At 44.1% G+C, this 18,846-nt stretch overlaps 1 protein-coding gene across 1 annotated transcript in view; it reads left to right on the top strand.

Moving 5' to 3' along the window:
• LOC126252202 (uncharacterized) overlaps positions 1–18,846 on the top strand; it is a 132,483-nt gene that overhangs the window by 68,773 nt on the left and 44,864 nt on the right. Inside the window, exon 4 of the mRNA XM_049953072.1 lies at positions 17,229–17,586. Within this exon, the coding sequence (XP_049809029.1) occupies positions 17,229–17,586 (358 nt within the window). The remainder of the gene's footprint in view (positions 1–17,228; positions 17,587–18,846) is intronic.

Here is an 18,846-nt window from a genome sequence, read left to right as displayed (position 1 = left end):
TGGCCGTGTGGTTAAAGGCGCTGCAGTCTGGAACCGCAAGACCGCTACGGTCGCAGGTTCGAATCCTGCCTCGGGCATGGATGTTTGTGATGTCCTTAGGTTAGTTAGGTTTAACTAGTTCTAAGTTCTAGGGGACTAATGACCTCAGCAGTTGAGTCCCATAGTGCGCAGAGCCATTTGAACCATTTCTAGGGGACTGATGACCTCAGATGTTAAGTCCCATAGTACTTAGAGCTATTTGAACCCTTTTTGAACGTAGGCTGCAAAATAACCCATGACAGACAGAGCAAGGAGGAAACAAAAAGCAGACTAGCACTGGCAATAAGGGCACTCCTGTCCAAGAGAAGTCTGCTAGTATCAAGCATAGGTTTAATTTCAGAAAGAAATTTCTGAGAATGTACATTTGGAGCACAGTGTTGTTTGGTAATGAGAGAATGACTGTGGGAAAACCGTAAGAGAAGATAACCGAAGCATTTGAGATGTGGTGCGACAAAAGAATGTTGAGAATTAAGTGGACTGATAAGGAATGAGGAAGTTCTCTGCAGAATTGATTTGGAAAGAAACATATGGAAAACACTGACAAGAAGAAGGGACAGGATAGTAGGTCACGTGTTAGGATCTTAGGGACTAACTTCCGTGGTACTAGAGGGGATTTCAGAGGGAAAAAATTGTGGAGGAAGACAGAGCTTGGAATATATCCAGCAAATAATTGAGGACATAGGTTGCAGTTGCTACTCTGAGATGAAAAGGTTGGTACAGGAGAAGAATTCGTGACGGGCCGCAGCAAACCAGTCAGAAGACTGAAGACGCAAAACAGAAGTTCGCAGTACAACTCAGGCGGGCCACTACCCACCGTCCCTGGAGGCAATGCGTTGTAGTAGGACTCTGGCCGCTGCTGTGCTTAGTGTGGCCCAGGCGTGGCGTCATATTGTATAACCAACAGTTGCGGTTGCGGCTGAACAACATCAGGACCGCCGCTGCAGGCTGACACTGCCCACTGGTGAGCGCAGGACGTTCAGTTCCGCCTGGCTGTGGTGAGTGTGGGGCGTAGGCGTCCAATTAGCGAACCTCGGACTGACGCCTTCCTCGTTGCCTTCTGCCATCGATTTCGCCTTGCAAAATACTCTTTTGTAAATTATACCCTTCACTTCTCCAAAATGTGCCCAGGGAACTGGGAGTAGCTTCGACTGATATGGAAAGATGAACATGTGATTCCAAGTTCTTCTGTGATGGAAGCATTGGTTCTTCTTCTGGCGGTGGCATGAATAGCACTTTGACTCAGCTTTTGTAACTAGCTTTCTTGGTCCAGGACTCGCGATTTCCTATGCCATTGATTAGAGATCTTAGATATACACAATCATCCGCTACCTCCAGATTCTTCAGGCAACCTGTAAGTTGTATTAGTTCTAAACCTTCTCGATCAATAACCGTTAATTTAGGCTTTTTCATGTTGATCTCTATCCCGACACTTCAATAAATAGTCTTGAATCTGGGGAACAGATCACTAAGTTATAGCTCACGTCCTGCAATGAGGACTGTACCATCAGCAAGGTGCAGGCTGTTAATCTTCATGCCGCCAAGTGAAAGTCCACCATCCCAGACATCCAGCTCTCTCCTGATAGCGTACTCTGCATAAATGTCACAGATATTGTATACGACTTCGTACCCTACAGTAAGAAGAGGTGGGCGATGGAGTGGTGTGGCAGCTATCCTTGTAGGAAAGCTTCACAGGATCAGAAATGATTAGCCAACAAGTTAAACCAGTAAACAGAAGATTTACTTAACTTGTATTTTTTCAAGTGTACAAAGTCTCATTACAAATAGTGCAGCAAGAATTTTAAGGGTGCAGCTCACAATGAAAACAAGGATGAGGCTCTCTGAAGTGAAGGATAAACGATAGTGTTGGAGCTGCGACTAGGCTGCGTCTGCATAGCATCACGTGGTGAAGAGGCTCCAAGTGCGATTGAGGCTGTCTGGCTGCCTCTGGCCGTCCTGTATCGCGGTGGCAGAGGGCGCTCGTGGCATGGAATCACTGGAGGTGTGGCACAATGGGCTTGCTCGACTGAGTCTGCCGGATCCCACACGACCGCTATCGGCGTCTGACAGAAACTTGCAATATGAAGATGCTGTTTATTTATTTATTTATTTATTGTTCCGTGGGACCAAATTAAGGAGAAATCTCCATGGTCATGGAACGAGTCAATACATGAAATTATAACACGACAGTAGAAACAGATAAAAATTGAATATAAAAAACATATTCAGGCGACAAGTCGTAAGTTTAAATAAAGAAAATCAACAATGTAACACTGGAATTTGCTTAATTTTTTAGCTCTTCCAGGGGCTCCTCGACAGAATAGAAGGAGTGAGCCATGAGGAAACTCTTCAGTTTAGACTTAAAAGACTTTGGGCTACTGCTAAGATTTTTGAGTTCTTGTAGTAGCTTATTGAAAATGGATGCAGCATAATACTGCACTCCTTTCTGCACAAGAGTCAAGGAAGTGCATTCCACATACAGATTTGATTTCTGCCTAGTATTAACTGAGTGAAAGCTGCTAACTCTTGGGAATAGGCTAATATTGCTAACAACAAACGACATTAAAGAAAATATATACTGTGAGGGCAACGTCAGAATTCCCAGACTATTGAATAGGGGTCGACAAGAGGTTCTCGAACTTACACCACATATAGCTCGAACAGCCCGTTTTTGAGCCAAAAATACCCTTTTTGAATCAGAAGAATTACCCCAAAAAATAATACCATACGACATAACCGTATGAAAATATGCGAAGTAGACTACTTTTCGTGTTGAACAGTCACTTATTTCAGATACTGTTCTAATGGTAAATAAAGCACCATTTAGTTTCTGAACAAGATCCTGGACATGGGCTTTCCACAACAGCTTACTATCTATCCGAACGCCTAGGAACTTGAACTGTTCCGTCTCGCTTATAATAGGCCCATTCTGTCAACAAAATATCGGTTCTTGTTGAATTGTGAGTTATAAACTGTAAAAACTGAGTCTTACTGTGATTTAGCATCAAATTGTTTTCCACAAGCCACGAGCTTATTTCCTGAACTACATTATTTGATACTGTTTCAATATGACAGACAAGATCCTTCACTACCAAGCTGGTGTCATCAGCAAACAGAAATATTTTTGAATCACCTGTAATACTAGAAGGCATATCATTTATATAAATAAGAAACAGCAGTGGCCCCAGCACCGACCCTTGGGGAACGCCCCACTTAACAGTGCCCCATTGCGACTGAACATCACTACCACTCTCAATATTGTGGAGAATTACCTTCTGCTTTCTGTTCTTAAAGTAAGAGGCGAACCAATTGTAAGCTACTCCCCTTACTCCATAATGGTCCAACTTCTGCAGTAATATTTTGTGGTCAACACAGTCAAAAGCCTTCGTTAAATCAAAGAAAACACCTAGCGTTCGCAACCTTTTATTTAATCCGTACAAAACCTCACAGAGAAAAGAGAATATAGCATTTTCAGTTGTTAATCCATTTCTAAAACCAAACTGTACATTTGACAGCAAATTATGTGAATTTAAATGCTTCAGTAACCTTGTATATTCAACCTTCTCGATAACTTTAGCAAACACCGATGGCATGGAAATAGGTCTATAGTTGTCAACATTATCCCTGTCTCCCTTTTTATAAAGTGGCTTCACTACAGAGTACTTTAATCGGTCAGGAAACCGACCACTCCTAAAGGAAAAGTTACGGATATGGCTAAGTACTGGGCTAACATACACAGAACAATACTTCAGTATTCTGCTAGATACCCCGTCATATTCATAAGAGTTCTTGGTCTTTAGTGATTTAATTATTAAGTCAATCTCCCTCTTGTCAGTATCATGGAGGAGCATTTCAGGTAACAGTCTCAGAACACTTTTTTCTAAGAGCGCTATATGATTCCCTGTTGGGACTAGGTTTCTATTTAGTTCACCTGCTATATTCAGAAAGTGATTATTAAATACTGTACATATATGCGACTTATCAGTAACACGAACATTCCCACTACGCACTGATTCTATATCCTCGACCTGTCTCTGCAGACCAGCCACTTCCTTTACGACTGACCATATGGTTTTAATTTTATCCTGAGACTTAGCTATTCTATCTGCATACCACTTACTTTTTGCCTTCCTAATAACATTTTTAAGCACCTTAGAATACTGTTTGTAATGGGCTGCTGCAGTTAGATTTTGACTGTTTTTAACATTTTGATATAGTTGCCACTTTGTTGTACAGGATATTCTTATCCCTCTAGTCAGCCACCCAGGCTGCCTGTTTGTGCTAGTACCCTGTTCTGAACGTTCTAACGGAAAGGAACTTTCAAAGAGCACGAGAAAAGCCTTGAGAAAATCATTATATTTATCGTCTACTGTATCAGCGCTATAAACATCTTGCCACTCTTGTTCCTTGATAAGGTTTACAAAGGTCTCTACAGCAACTGGATCAGCTTTCCTAAGAAGTTGATATCTATATTTAACATGTGTTGCAGCACAAAAAACTTTTAGAGTTAAAATTTGTGCATCATGATCTGAAAGGCCATTCACCTTTTTGCTAACAGAATGCCCTTCTAGTAATGAGGAATGAACAAAAATGTTGTCTATGGTTGTTCTACTGTTGCCTTGCACTCTCGTTGGATAGAATACGGTTTGCATAAGATTATATGAATTAAGGAGGTCTACCAGCATCCTTTTCCTTGCACAATCACTTATACAATTAATATTGAAGTCACCACATATAACTAACTTTTTGTATTTCCTATAAAGTGAACCAAGAACCTCCTCTAACTTTAGCAAAAATGTTGTGAAATCGGCGTCTGGGGATCTATAAATAACAACAGTTAGAAGTTTAGCTCCATTAAATTTGACCACACCTGCACAACATTCAAACACCTTTTCAGTGCAGTACTCTGAAACATTAATTGACTCAAATGGGATGCCGTTTTTCACATACATGGCTACTCCCCCACACCGCAAAGAGCTCCTAGAAAAACTGCCAGCCAACCTGTATCCTGGTAACGGAAGCCTCTGAATTGTCTCCTTATTTAAGAAGTGTTCAGATATACCAATAATTTCAGAGTGAACATCTGTTCTTTTGGACATGTCCGAAAGAACAGATACCATCTTCATATACACTCCTGGAAATTGAAATAAGAACACCGTGAATTCATTGTCCCAGGAAGGGGAAACTTTATTGACACATTCCTGGGGTCAGATACATCACATGATCACACTGACAGAACCACAGGCACATAGACACAGGCAACAGAGCATGCACAATGTCGGCACTAGTACAGTGTATATCCACCTTTCGCAGCAATGCAGGCTGCTATTCTCCCATGGAGACGATCGTAGAGATGCTGGATGTAGTCCTGTGGAACGGCTTGCCATGCCATTTCCACCTGGCGCCTCAGTTGGACCAGCGTTCGTGCTGGACGTGCAGACCGCGTGAGACGACGCTTCATCCAGTCCCAAACATGCTCAATGGGGGACAGATCCGGAGATCTTGCTGGCCAGGGTAGTTGACTTACACCTTCTAGAGCACGTTGGGTGGCACGGGATACATGCGGACGTGCATTGTCCTGTTGGAACAGCAAGTTCCCTTGCCGGTCTAGGAATGGTAGAACGATGGGTTCGATGACGGTTTGGGTGTACCGTGCACTATTCAGTGTCCCCTCGACGATCACCAGTGGTGTACGGCCAGTGTAGGAGATCGCTCCCCACACCATGATGCCGGGTGTTGGCCCTGTGTGCCTCGGTCGTATGCAGTCCTGATTGTGGCGCTCACCTGCACGGCGCCAAACACGCATACGACCATCATTGGCACCAAGGCAGAAGCGACTCTCATCGCTGAAGACGACACGTCTCCATTCGTCCCTCCATTCACGCCTGTCGCGACACCACTGGAGGCGGGCTGCACGATGTTGGGGCGTGAGCGGAAGACGGCCTAACGGTGTGCGGGACCGTAGCCCAGCTTCATGGAGACGGTTGCGAATGGTCCTCGCCGATACCCCAGGAGCAACAGTGTCCCTAATTTGCTGGGAAGTGGCGGTGCGGTCCCCTACGGCACTGCGTAGGATCCTACGGTCTTGGCGTGCATCCGTGCGTCGCTGCGGTCCGGTCCCAGGTCGACGGGCACGTGCACCTTCCGCCGACCACTGGCGACAACATCGATGTACTGTGGAGACCTCACGCCCCACGTGTTGAGCAATTCGGCGGTACGTCCACCCGGCCTCCCGCATGCCCACTATACGCCCTCGCTCAAAGTCCGTCAACTGCACATACGGTTCACGTCCACGCTGTCGCGGCATGCTACCAGTGTTAAAGACTGCGATGGAGCTCCGTATGCCACGGCAAACTGGCTGACACTGACGGCGGCGGTGCACAAATGCTGCGCAGCTAGCGCCATTCGACGGCCAACACCGCGGTTCCTGGTGTGTCCGCTGTGCCGTGCGTGTGATCATTGCTTGTACAGCCCTCTCGCAGTGTCCGGAGCAAGTATGGTGGGTCTGACACACCGGTGTCAATGTGTTCTTTTTTCCATTTCCAGGAGTGTAGTTAAGGCTAACCGGCCATTGACCTTTTTCTTCTGTGTAGATGCACACATATTGCCCGAACTCTTACAGGACTCGGTAAGATTGTCTGCCGCAAGTAATGAGTGTAATGGGCAGAGGCACTACGAATGTAGTGTGTGGACATTAAGTTGGGAATGTGGGTCTCACGGGGAGCGTGCAAAGGGTAAATTCCTTCAGTCGCACTATCAAAATGGTTCAAATGGCTCTGAGCACTATGGGACTTAACATCTGAGGTCATCAGTCCCCTAGAACTTAGAACTACTTAAACCTAACTAACCTAAGGACATCACACACATCCATGTCTGAGGCAGGATTCGAACCTGCGACCGTAGCGGTCGCGCGGTTCCAGACTCAAGCACCTAGAACCGCACGGCCACACTGACCGGCAGTCGCACAATCCTCTGTCCTCGGTGGCTCAGATGGAGAGAGCGTCTGCCATGTAATCAGGAGATCCCAGGTTCAAATCTCGGTCGGGGCACACATTTCCAACTGTCCCCGTTGATGTATATCAACGCCTGTTGACAGCGTAGGGTCTTGATTTAATTATCATTTCATAGAAACTTGCAAATCCTTTGCCAACTGCATGTCGCCGTTGAGGGGTTATCAATACATGATACCACAATATAGGTGACAGTATACAACCTTGTCAGATTCCATTTGTCACATTCACCATCTACCTTTATGGTTGCAGTATTGCCGTTATCAAGATCTTTAAGTAATGATGCTAGGTATTTTGAGCTTATACCACAACTTTTCTTACAAACACTGTAAAAGACCTTTTTGTAACCTTAGTCTGCATATGAGCGTAAAGTGCGTGACAGGTTGTTTCTTTACTGTAAGTGCACTGTTGAAAGAATCGCCAAATGACATGTGTCCGTCACTATTAAAATGTGCAAGCGGAGGATAGATTAAAATAGTTATTTCGGTTTAGAGAGAGCTCCTTTCTTTTTAAGTTTTAAATGTAGGCCCAGTCACTGCTTGCATCTGATAACCATTTTAAAAAAAAGATTACTATTTTTTACATCTAACATGTTAATCAAGGAGACAGAGGAAGACTTCTAATTTATTTATAAGGTTTTCAATTCATTCGGCAAACGAATGGTAACGAGATGGGGAGCTATTAATATCAATGGGGGCTACTCTGGGAAGAAGGTAGAGCTGTCAGAGGCTGCAAGTAAGATGAGGTTGGACGTTTTAGCTGTTAGTGACATACGGGTAAGGGGTGAGAAAGAAGAGGAAGTGGGAGAATACAAGGTCTACCTGTCAGGAGTAAAAGCAGGAATAGCACAATGGGGTTTAGGGCTTTTCATCAGGAAAGAAATGGAACCCAGTGTAGTTGCAATAAGGTATGCAAACGAACGACTGATGTGGATAGATTTGACAGTGTCTAGCAAGAAAATTAGGATTGTGTCAGTATATTCGCATTGTGAAGGGACAGAACAAGATAAGATGGATAGTTTTTATGAGGCACTCAGTGATGTAGTTGTTAGAGTAAAGGACAAGGACAGTGTTCTGCTCATGGGTGATTTTAACGCCAGGATTGGAAATCGAACAGAAGCGTATGAAAAGGTTATGGGTAAATTTGGAGAGGATATGGAGGCCAACAGGAACGGGAAACAACTCTTGGATTTCTGTGCCAGTATGGGCTTAGCAATCACAAACTCCTTTTTTAAACATAAGAACATTCACCGGTATACTTGGGAAGGTAGGTGAACCAGATCTATCATTGACTATATAATATCAGATCAGGAATTCAGGAAGGCTGTGAGGGACACACGTGTATTCAGGGGATTCTTTGATGACACTGATCACTATTTAATCTCCAGTGAAATTGGTATTGTGAGGCCGAAAGTGCAGGAGGTCAGGTCCATGTGTAGGAGGATAAGAGTAGAGAAACTTCAGGATAAGGAAATCATACACAAGTACATAACAGTGAACTCAGAAAGGTACCAGTTAATTGAATGTAGCCAATTGCAGTCACTGGAAAAGGAATGGACAAGGTACAGGGACACAGTACTAGAAGTGGCCAAAGAATGTCTTGGAACAGTAGTGTGTAAAGGTAGGATGAAGCAAACAGCTTGGTGGAACGACACAATCAAGGCAGCCTGTAAAAGGAAAAAGAAGGCATATCAAAAATGGCTACATACTAGAACTCAGGCAGACAGAGAAAGTTATGTTGAAGAAAGAAACAAAACCAAACAGATAATTACAGCATCCAAGGAGAAATCTTGGGACGACTTTGGAAACAGTTGGAGACTTTGGGTCAAGCTGCTGGAAAACCATTCTGGAGTGTAATTAGCAGTCTTCGAAAGGGAGGTAAGGAGGAAATGACAAGTATTTTGGACAGGTCAGGAAAACTGCTGGTGAATCCTGTTGATGCCTTGGGCAGATGGAGGGAATATTTTGAAGAGTTGCTCAATGTAGGTGAAAATATGATCAGTAATGTTTCAGATTTCGATGTACAATGGGACAGGAATGATGATGGAAATAAGATCACATTTGAGGAAGTGGAGAAAATGGCCAGTAGATTGCAGTGCAATAAAGCGGCTGGGGTGGATGAAATTAAGTCGGAACTCATCAAATACAGTGGAATGTCAGGTCTTAAATGGCTACACAGGATAATTGAAATGGCGTGGGAGTCGGTACAGGTTCCATCAGACTGGACGAAAGCAGTAATCACACCAATCTTTAAACATACAAACAGAAAAGATTGTAACAACTACAGAGGTATCTCTTTGATCAGGGTTGTGGGTAAAATCTTCTCAGGCATTGTTGAAAGGAAAGTGCGAGTATTAGTTGAGGACAAATTGGATGAAAATCAGTGTGGGTTTAGGCCTCTTAGAGGTTGTCAGGACCAGATCTTTAGCTTACGGCAAATAATGGAGAAGTGTTACGAGTGGAACAGGGAATTGTATCTATGTTTTATAGATCTAGAAAAGGCATATGACCGGGTTCCTAGGAGGTTCAAATGGTTCAAAGCACTATGGGACTTAATATCTATGGTCATCAGTCCCCTAGAACTTAGAACTACTTAAACCTAACTAACCTAAGGACAGCACACAACACCCAGCCATCACGAGGCAGAGAAAATCCCTGACCCCGCCGGGAATCGAACCCGGGAACCCGGGCGTGGGAAGCGAGAACGCTACCGCACGACCACGAGATGCGGGCCCTAGGAGGTTCAAATGGTTCAAATGGCTCTGAGCACTATGGGACTTAACATCTATGGTCATCAGTCCCCTAGAACTTAGAACTACTTAAACCTAACTAACCTAAGGACAGCACACAACACCCAGCCATCACGAGGCAGAGAAAATCCCTGACCCCGCCGGGAATCGAACCCGGGAACCCGGGCGTGGGAAGCGAGAACGCTACCGCACGACCACGAGATGCGGGCTCCTAGGAGGAAGTTATTGTCTGTTCTACGTGATTATGGAATAGGAGGCAAACTTTTGCAAGCAATTAAAGTCTTTACATAGATAGTCAGGCAGCAGTTAGAGTTGACGGTAAATTGAGTTCATGGTTCAGAGTAATTTCAGGGGTAAGACAAGGCTGCAACCTGTCTCCACTGTTGTTCATATTATTTATGGATCATAGGTTGAAAACAATAGACTGGCTGGGTGAGATTAAGATAGGTGAACACAAAATAAGCAGTCTCGCATATGCGGATGACTTAGTTGTGATGGCAGATTCTATTGAAAGTTTGCAAAGTAATATTTCAGTTCTAGATCAGAAATGTAAGGACTATGGTATGAAGATTAGCATCTCCAAAACAAAAGTAATGTCAGTGGGAAAGAGAAATAAACGGATTGAGTGCCAAATAGGAGGAACAAAGTTACAACAAGTGGACGGTTTCAAGTACTTAGGCTGCATATTCTCACAGGATGGCAACTTAGTGAAAGAACTGGAAGCGAGGTGTAGCAAAGCTAATGCAGTGAGCGCTCAGCAACGATCTACTCTCTTCTGCAAGAAGGAAGTCAGTACCAAGACTAAGTTATCTGTGCACCGTACTGTCTTTCGACCAACTTTGTTGTATGGGAGCTAAAGCTGGGTGGATTCAGGTTACCTTATCAATAAGGTTGAGGTTACGGATATGAAAGTAGCTAGGATGATTGCAGGTACTAGTAGATGGGAACAATGGCAGGAAGGTGTGTACAATGAGGAAATCAAAGAAAAACTGGGAATGAACTCTATAGATGTAGCAGTCAGGGCGAACAGGCTTAGATGATGGGGTCATGTTACACGCATGGGAGAAGCAAGGTTACCCAAGAGACTCATGGATTCAGCAGTAGAGGGTAGGAGGAGTCGGGGTAGACCAAGGAGAAGGTACCTGGATTCGGTTAAGAACGATTTTGAAGTAATAGGCTTAACATCAGAAGAGGCACCAATGTTAGCACTGAATAGGGGATCATGGAGGAATTTTATAAGGGGGATTATGCTCCAGACTGAACGCTGAAAGGCATAATCAGTCTTAAATGATGATGATGATGATTCAATTCATTCTTCCAGAAAAGCATTAGAGAAAATGAGATGGGATTTGCAATATAGAAATCGTGAATTACTTTTCAACATATGATCCGAATGATTTATTAAACAATTTGATTGAACGTGGACCAATTACAGACAGAACAGCAGCATTCACAAAGTAATAGGTTTATGCGATCCCTACTTTACACGAAGATTGAATGAAATACATTAGGGCACCAAATCGTACAATAATGCGGGGTGGTTGGGAAACCACGGCAAAAAGGAATTACGAAAACGAATCCAGCGCTTGTACACCTGCTTATAACACAACGCGCCAACACACCGAAATAAATACCCAATTATTGTTACCAAAACTACCAGAAAAAGCAATGGCTGTTCAGAGAAGAATATCTTGGCTAGAGACACGAGATAGTACGTGCGCTGATCAATAAGTGGTCGCACGTGGCCCTTGTTATAGCTACGAAAAAATCTACCGAAATGTAGTGAAGCGTACAAACGATTCACGAATGCTGAAGGCGTGAGCAGTTGTTGGAAACGTAAGAAGAGGAGGAACTAAATGTCATCAAGTTCCCCAAACAGCGAGTTACCCTGAAGTGCTCAATCCTTGAATCACAAAATAACTCGGATAAGCTAATACATATTCCACACTACAGATTTAAATCAATCTACTGATTGATTGTAAAGATGCCATACACTTTACTCTGTGCACTCGTGGTTGAGAAACCCAAATTCCCACAGTGAAAAGCATAGATTTACAACAGAAAAAGTCAGTCAGATTCGGATTTCATTTCATAGAATACTCACGCACTAAAAGCGCACTCATTTACTGTAGGTTAACAAAGAACGGGGCTAGACGCTGCCATCGACAAGTCTCAATGTGACTCCACAAAGACACCGACTTTCAAGCTCCAAAAAAACTCATGAAATATCTAAAATTCAATCTCGCGCCTCTAGTAATTACGTTTAATGAACTTATCCTATACACTGACAATGAATCCGCTACACTACCGGCCTGGAAAGCCAAAGTCTTTTTATTCTGCCCTACACATCGAGCCTAGCTCACATATACACAGAGTGTTCTTACTGAAATCTGACGGCCTTGCAGCAGTGGTAACATCGGTTGCCGTCAGATCACCGAGGTTAAGTACTGTCGGGGTAGGTTGGCACTAGGAGGGGTGACTATCCGGTCTGCCGAGCGCTGTTGCCAAGCGGGGTACACTCAGCCCTTGTGAGGCAAACTGAGGAGTTACTGGAGTGAGAAGCAGCGGTTCCGGCAACCTGAGGAACTACTTGACTGAGAAGCAGCGGTTCCGATCTCGTAAAATATCATATGGCCGGGAGAGTGGTGTTCTAATCACATGCCCCTCCATATCCGTATCCAGCGACGTCTGTGGGCTGAGTATGACACGGCGGACGGTCAGTACCGTTGGGATTTCATGGCCTGTTCGGGCAGAATTTTATTTTTAGTTTTAGTTCTTATTGAAAAACTCAAAAATGATATTAAATTTTCACAAGAAATTATTTCCACGATAACTAGGATAATTACTCCTGAGCACCAAAGGAATTGAAATAAAAATGATTGAAATTCAAATGCCCACATCCGTTGGCTTTCCACATATCAGTCTGTACTCAACAGGCTCCAGCAAAGCAGTAACTCTTCCCTTCCCCCCTCTCCGGTTCCGCCACTCCTGTGGTGGGGAGGAGAGGGGGCACGAAAGATGCAGACGTCTTACATGCCAACCTGACTCTTTTGTATGCTGTTGTAGCAGTTCTGATGACCAAGCTAGACCTCTCTGACTTTCTACTTCCGCTAAAGTTGTTGACAAAACTGGAGGGAAAACTACATTAGCAGACAGCTACTGGCTACTCTGACGAAAACTGACATCTACTCGTTGGAGTCATGCACCACAGGCTAAATGTTGTAACAAGGATGTGGGTGTTTCTTAGGTGCCTACTTATTTATAACATAATAAAGAAAAGAAAAGACATATCCATGTAAATGACACACTTCTTTCTGAGAGACTAGTGGCGCACATGCGACAGATACCATTATATAGGCATAAAGATCTCCACAGAGTGTTTCCGTAAGAGCGCGCAAAAATTTAACAGGACTTAGAGGATGCTCCACTGAGCGATTTGAAATAGGGAACCTTGGGTCGGAGAAACCAGTTTAAGGAGATAATAGAACTAAAATCACTTTACTGTGTACTTTTTTATTTACGTTGTTTACAGTTAATCGCAAACACCATCATTGACACAACGAACGTACTATTTGTACTGTGTCTTACAAAATGTGCTGAAACTGACGGCCATGAACTTCAGTGCAAGCATGGCATCGGCGAACAAGATTCTTACGCACCGTGAAAACTATCCATGGTGTGTTTCGAATCAAACCACAGATAGCTACAATTCTGGCGATTAATTCCATCTCTGGAACTGGGGTCTCATACACAAGTGACTTTAGATATCGCCATAGGAAATAATCAAGGGGACTCAGGTCAGGTGACCTCCACTTCCAATCCAACGACCAGGAAATACAGCATTAGGATGGTTGTGGGTATCCACACTGAAGTGTGGCGGTGCACCGTCATGTTGTATCCACATCCTCCCATGAACAGCCAGGGGTACGTTCCCCAACAACTCTGGTAGAACTCTCTGCACGAACCTTCAGTACTGGTGGCCATTCAGACGGGCAGGTAGAACATATGGCCCAATGAGATTGTCTCCTGGAATGCCAAGAACGTGCATGTAAATAAACAGCACAGTAGGTATAAACTTCTACACATGTTAGTTGTAAATAAGCTGGAAAACAGTAATTCTAAACAGAGGCGGAGACAGATCTACTTCCATATCTCCTTAAGCTGTCTTCTCCGACCCTTTGTTGCGTACCTCATATTGTTCAGTGGAGAATTCTCTATGCCGTGTTACATTTGCACGCTCTTACGGAAATACCTTGTATATGTACATATACACGATGGCCCATTGATAGTGACGGGGCCAAATATCTCACGAAATAAGCATCAAACGAAAAAACTACAAAGAACGAAACACGTCTAGCTTGAAAGGGGTTGGCCCGCTAGATGGCGCTGCCATAGGTCAAACGGATATCAACTGTGTTTTTTTTTAAATAGGAACCCCCATTTTTATTACATATTCGTGTAGTACGTAAAGAAATATGAATGTTTTAGTTGGACCACTTTTTTCGCTCTGTGATAGACGGCGCTGTAATAGTCGCATACGTATAAGTACGTGGTATCACGTAACATTCCGCCAGTGCGGACGGTATTTGCTTCGTGATACATTACCCGTATTAAAACTGACCGTTTACCAATCGCGAAAAGGTCGATATCGTTTTGATGTATGGCTATTGTGATCAAAATGCCCAACGGACGTGTGCTATGTATGCTGCTCGGAATCCTGGTCGACATCATCCAAGTGTCCAGACCGTTCGCCGGATAGTTACGTTATTTAAGGAAACAGGAAGTGTTCAGCCACGTGTAAAACGTCAACCACGACCTGCAACAAATTATGATGCCCAAGTAGGTGTTTTAGCTGCTGTCGCGGCTAATCCGCACATCAGTAGCAGACGAATTGCGCGAGAATCGGGAATCTCAAAAACGTCGGTGTTCAGAATCCTACATCAACATCGATTGCACCCGTACCAGATTTCTATGCACCAGGAATTGCATGGTGACGACTTTGAACGTCGTGTACAGTTCTGCCTCAGGACACAGGAGAAATTACGGGACGATGACAGATTTTTTGCACGCGTTCTATTTAGCGACGAAGCGTCATTCACCAACAGCGGTAACGTAAACCGGCATAATATGCACTATTCGGCAACGGAAAATCCACGATGACTGCGACAAGTGGAACAACAGCGACCTTGGCGGGTTAATGTATGGTGCGGCATTATGAGAGGAAGGATAATTGGCCCCCATTTTATCGATGGCAATCTAAATGGGGCAATGTATGCTGATTTCCTACGTAATGTTCTACCGATGTTACTACGAGATGTTTCACAGCATGTCAGAATGGCGATGTACTTCCAACATGATGGATGTCCGGCACATAGCTCGCGTGCGGTTGAAGTGGTATTGAATAGCGTATTTCATGACAGGTGGATTGGTCGTCGAAGCACCTTATCATGGCCCGCACGTTCACCGGATCTGACGTCCCCGGATTTCTTTCTGTGGGGAAAGTTGAAGGATATTTGCTATCGTGATCCACCGACAACGCCTGACAACATGCGTCAGCGCATTGTCAATGCATGTGCGAACATTACGGAAGGCGAACTACTCGCTGTCGAGAGTAATGTCGTTACACGTATTGCCAAATGCATTGAGGTTGACGGATATCATTTTGAGCATTTATTGCATTAATGTGTGTAAGAGGTATGCGCTGTCTGCGATATGAGAATCGCTGACCAGAGAGCAGTGTTGACTGCAGTACGAACTGTGTAGCTGTAGCAGTTAGTTGTTGCTAGTCGCTTGTGTGAGGTTGTCTGCGCTTGTCTGCAGTCTGCTCTGGTTGGGAATCTGGAGATGGAGTATTATTGTATAAGGTAAAGAAGCAGCGTCGCGCATATCTAGTAATGTATCTGAACTGTCATCCGAATGTTTTAAAAATGTCCTAATAATAATTTTGGTAATATAAAGTAATTTTTTTTAAAAAAAGCATTCATTTCAAAAAAATCAGTTGCTTCCTTTCACAAATCACAAATGTATAGGCCAGCATTGCACGGAGCTGTGCCGGAAAAATGTTAAGTAAGAGCAGATATATTCGCCGTTTTTATTGAGGTAAGAATTTTTGCTTTTTATCCAGAATGATCTTACAGGGCCACGACGCAGCACTGCTGTCGTCCAAATTTTACCAGGTTACTGAATTTATTTTTTATTACGAGGTTTAGGAATTTTTCTGTTTCATGCTTACATTAAATGACAAAAGAATTTTGTGGGTACATTAAATGTGAATGCATTTGTGCACGGAGATTATAAATGGGAACCAATTTTGTTCTGAGGTCACACAAAAATTAGAATCATTAAACAAATAATATTTATTTAATTTTACGAACTTTGTTCTGAGGTTACACTTGGCGTGAATATTGTTTATGTTCGCATTTTCTGTTGAGAGGTTGCACTGAAAAATTTTGTGGGGAGGTCACATGTGGTATTTACAGGTAATCAAGCTGTAACAGCAGGCGTTCTCAGAAATGATAAGTTCACAAAGGTACATTTATCACATTGGAACAACCGAAATAAAATGTTCAAACGTACCTACGTTTTGTATTTCAATTTAAAAAACCTACCTGTTACCAACTGTTCGTCTAAAATTGTGAGCCATATGTTTGTGACTATTACAGCGTCCAGAATGAGATTTTCACTCTGTAGCGGAGTGTGCGCTGATATGAAACTTCCTGGCAGATTAAAACTGTGTGCCGGACCGAGACTCGAACTCGGGACCTTTGCCTTTCGCGGGCAAGTGCTCTACCAAGTTTGGAAGGTAGAAGACGAGGTACTGGCACAAGTAAAGGTCTGAGGACGGAGCTTTGGTAGCTCAGTTGGTAGCCGGCACGGTAGCTCAGCGTGTTCGGTGAGAGGGTTAGCTGCCCTCTGTAATAAAAAAAAAAAAAACTGAGTTAATCGATCAACAACGAACTTAAACGGATGCCTTACGACGTCCGCCCCGAGCAGATAAAGCGAAAAAAAGGGGAAAAAAGTTGATAGAGCACCTGCCCGCGAAAGCAAAGGTCCTGAGTTCGAATCTAGGTCCGGCACACAGTTTTAATCTGCCAGGAAGTTTTATTACAGCGTCATCTATCACAAAGCGAAAAAAGTGGCCCAACTAAAACATTCATTTTTCTTTACGTACTACACGAATATGTAATAAAAAATTGGGGGTTCCCTTAAAAAAAACGGAGCTGATATCCGTTTGACCTATGGCAGCGCCATCTAGCGGGCCAACCATAGCGTCATCTGGTTTCCCCCTTCAAGCTAGACAAGTTTCGTTCTTTGTAGTTTTTTCGTTCGATGCTTGTTTCGTGAGATATTTGGCGCGGTCACGATCAATGGACCACCCTGTATGTATGTGTATATGAAAGGGGTCTGATGGAGCCCTCTCGCTGTACTCGCAGGTCGTTGCAGCGATTTCGGCGGAAGCAGACGGCGCGGCCGTCGTTCTCGCAGGGCAGCGAGACCGGGACGCTGTACGTGGGCGTCTCCCCTCCCAAAGTGTACTCGCCCTCTGCCGTTCTGGAGACCCTGGCGGCGGCGCTGGGGTCGCGGGAGGTGGCCAGCCAGATGCTCTCGCAGTCGACGCTGAGCCGCGGCCACCTCGCTCCCTCCGGAGACTTCATCCTCAACACCCAGCAGCACGCGTCCTTCTTCTACGCCAACGCGGCGCCGCAGTGGCAGACATTCAATCACGGGAACTGGCTGTCTGTCGAATCGGCGCTCCGCAACCACGCTCAGCGCCAGTCCCTGGATCTGGAGGTGAGTCACACCGCTACACTTTGCATATATAGCCCAGTCAACGAAGACCAAACGAGGCGTGCATGTCTGAAGGAACAGACACTGTAAAACAGCTATTACGAGGGGCGTTTGAAAAGTCGGTGGAAAAATAAGAACTACTTACCTGTTTGGGGTAAACACATTTTATTTTGCGACATAGTCTCCTTTTAGACTAATATACTTCGTCCAATGCTGTTCTAGTTTGTTAATCCCTTCCGAATAATAGGAATTGTCCAAGTCTGCAAAATAGCTATTAGTTGCTGCAATCATCTCCTCGTTTGAATAAAATCTTCGTCCTGCCATCCATTTCTTCAAATTGCGGGACAAACAGTAGTCCAAGGGAGCCAAGTCTGGAGAACAGGGGGGATTTGAAACGAGTTGGAATCCTATTTCCATTAATTTTGCGACCAAAACTACTGAGGTGTGTGCTGGTGCATTGTCGTGATGGTAATGGACTTTCTTGCGGTCCAATCGCAGGCGTTTTTCTAGAAGCTCGGTTTACGAACGGTGCAGTAATATGCACCTGTAATAGTTTTACCGTTTTCCGGATAGTCGATGAGGATTATCCCTTGTGAATCTCAAAAGACAGTCGCCGTACCCCCCGCAGCCAAAGCAATGGTCTTGGCCTTTTTTCGTGCAGATTCTCCTTTGGTAACCCATTCTTCCGATTGCTGTTTGGTCTCAGGAGTATAGTAATGTATCCATGTTTCATCCACAGTGACGAAACGACCCTTAAAGCCCTGCGGATTCTTCCTGAACAGCTGAAAACCATCCTCACAACACTTCACACGATTCCGTTTTTGCTCGAGCGTGAGCAATAGCGGAACCCATCTTGCGGATAGCTTTCTCATGTCCAAATGTTTATTCAAAATATGATGTACCCGTCCATTCGAGATGCCCATAGCACTAGCAGTCTCACGTACCTTAACTCTTCTGTCATCCATCATCATATGATGGATTTTACCAATGATTTCTGGAGTCGTAACCTCCACGGGGCGTCCAGAACGTTCGCCATCACTTGTGCCCATATGGCCACTCAGAAAATTTTGAAACCACTTATAAACTGTTCTAATAGAAGGTGTAGAGTCACCGTAATGTTTATCAAGTTCCTCCTTAGTCTCCTGAGGCGTTTTGCCTTTCATAAAGTAATGTATAACCACCACACGAAATCCTTTTTTGTCCATTTTTTGACAATCACTCGACTTTCTTGATGCACACGAATGCCAAACACAAAGAAATAGA

The sequence above is a fragment of the Schistocerca nitens genome, chromosome 4, assembly GCF_023898315.1.
Source record: "Schistocerca nitens isolate TAMUIC-IGC-003100 chromosome 4, iqSchNite1.1, whole genome shotgun sequence".
Classification (NCBI taxonomy): Eukaryota; Metazoa; Arthropoda; class Insecta; order Orthoptera; family Acrididae; genus Schistocerca; species Schistocerca nitens.
This window is presented reverse-complemented; position numbering and strand designations above follow the sequence as displayed.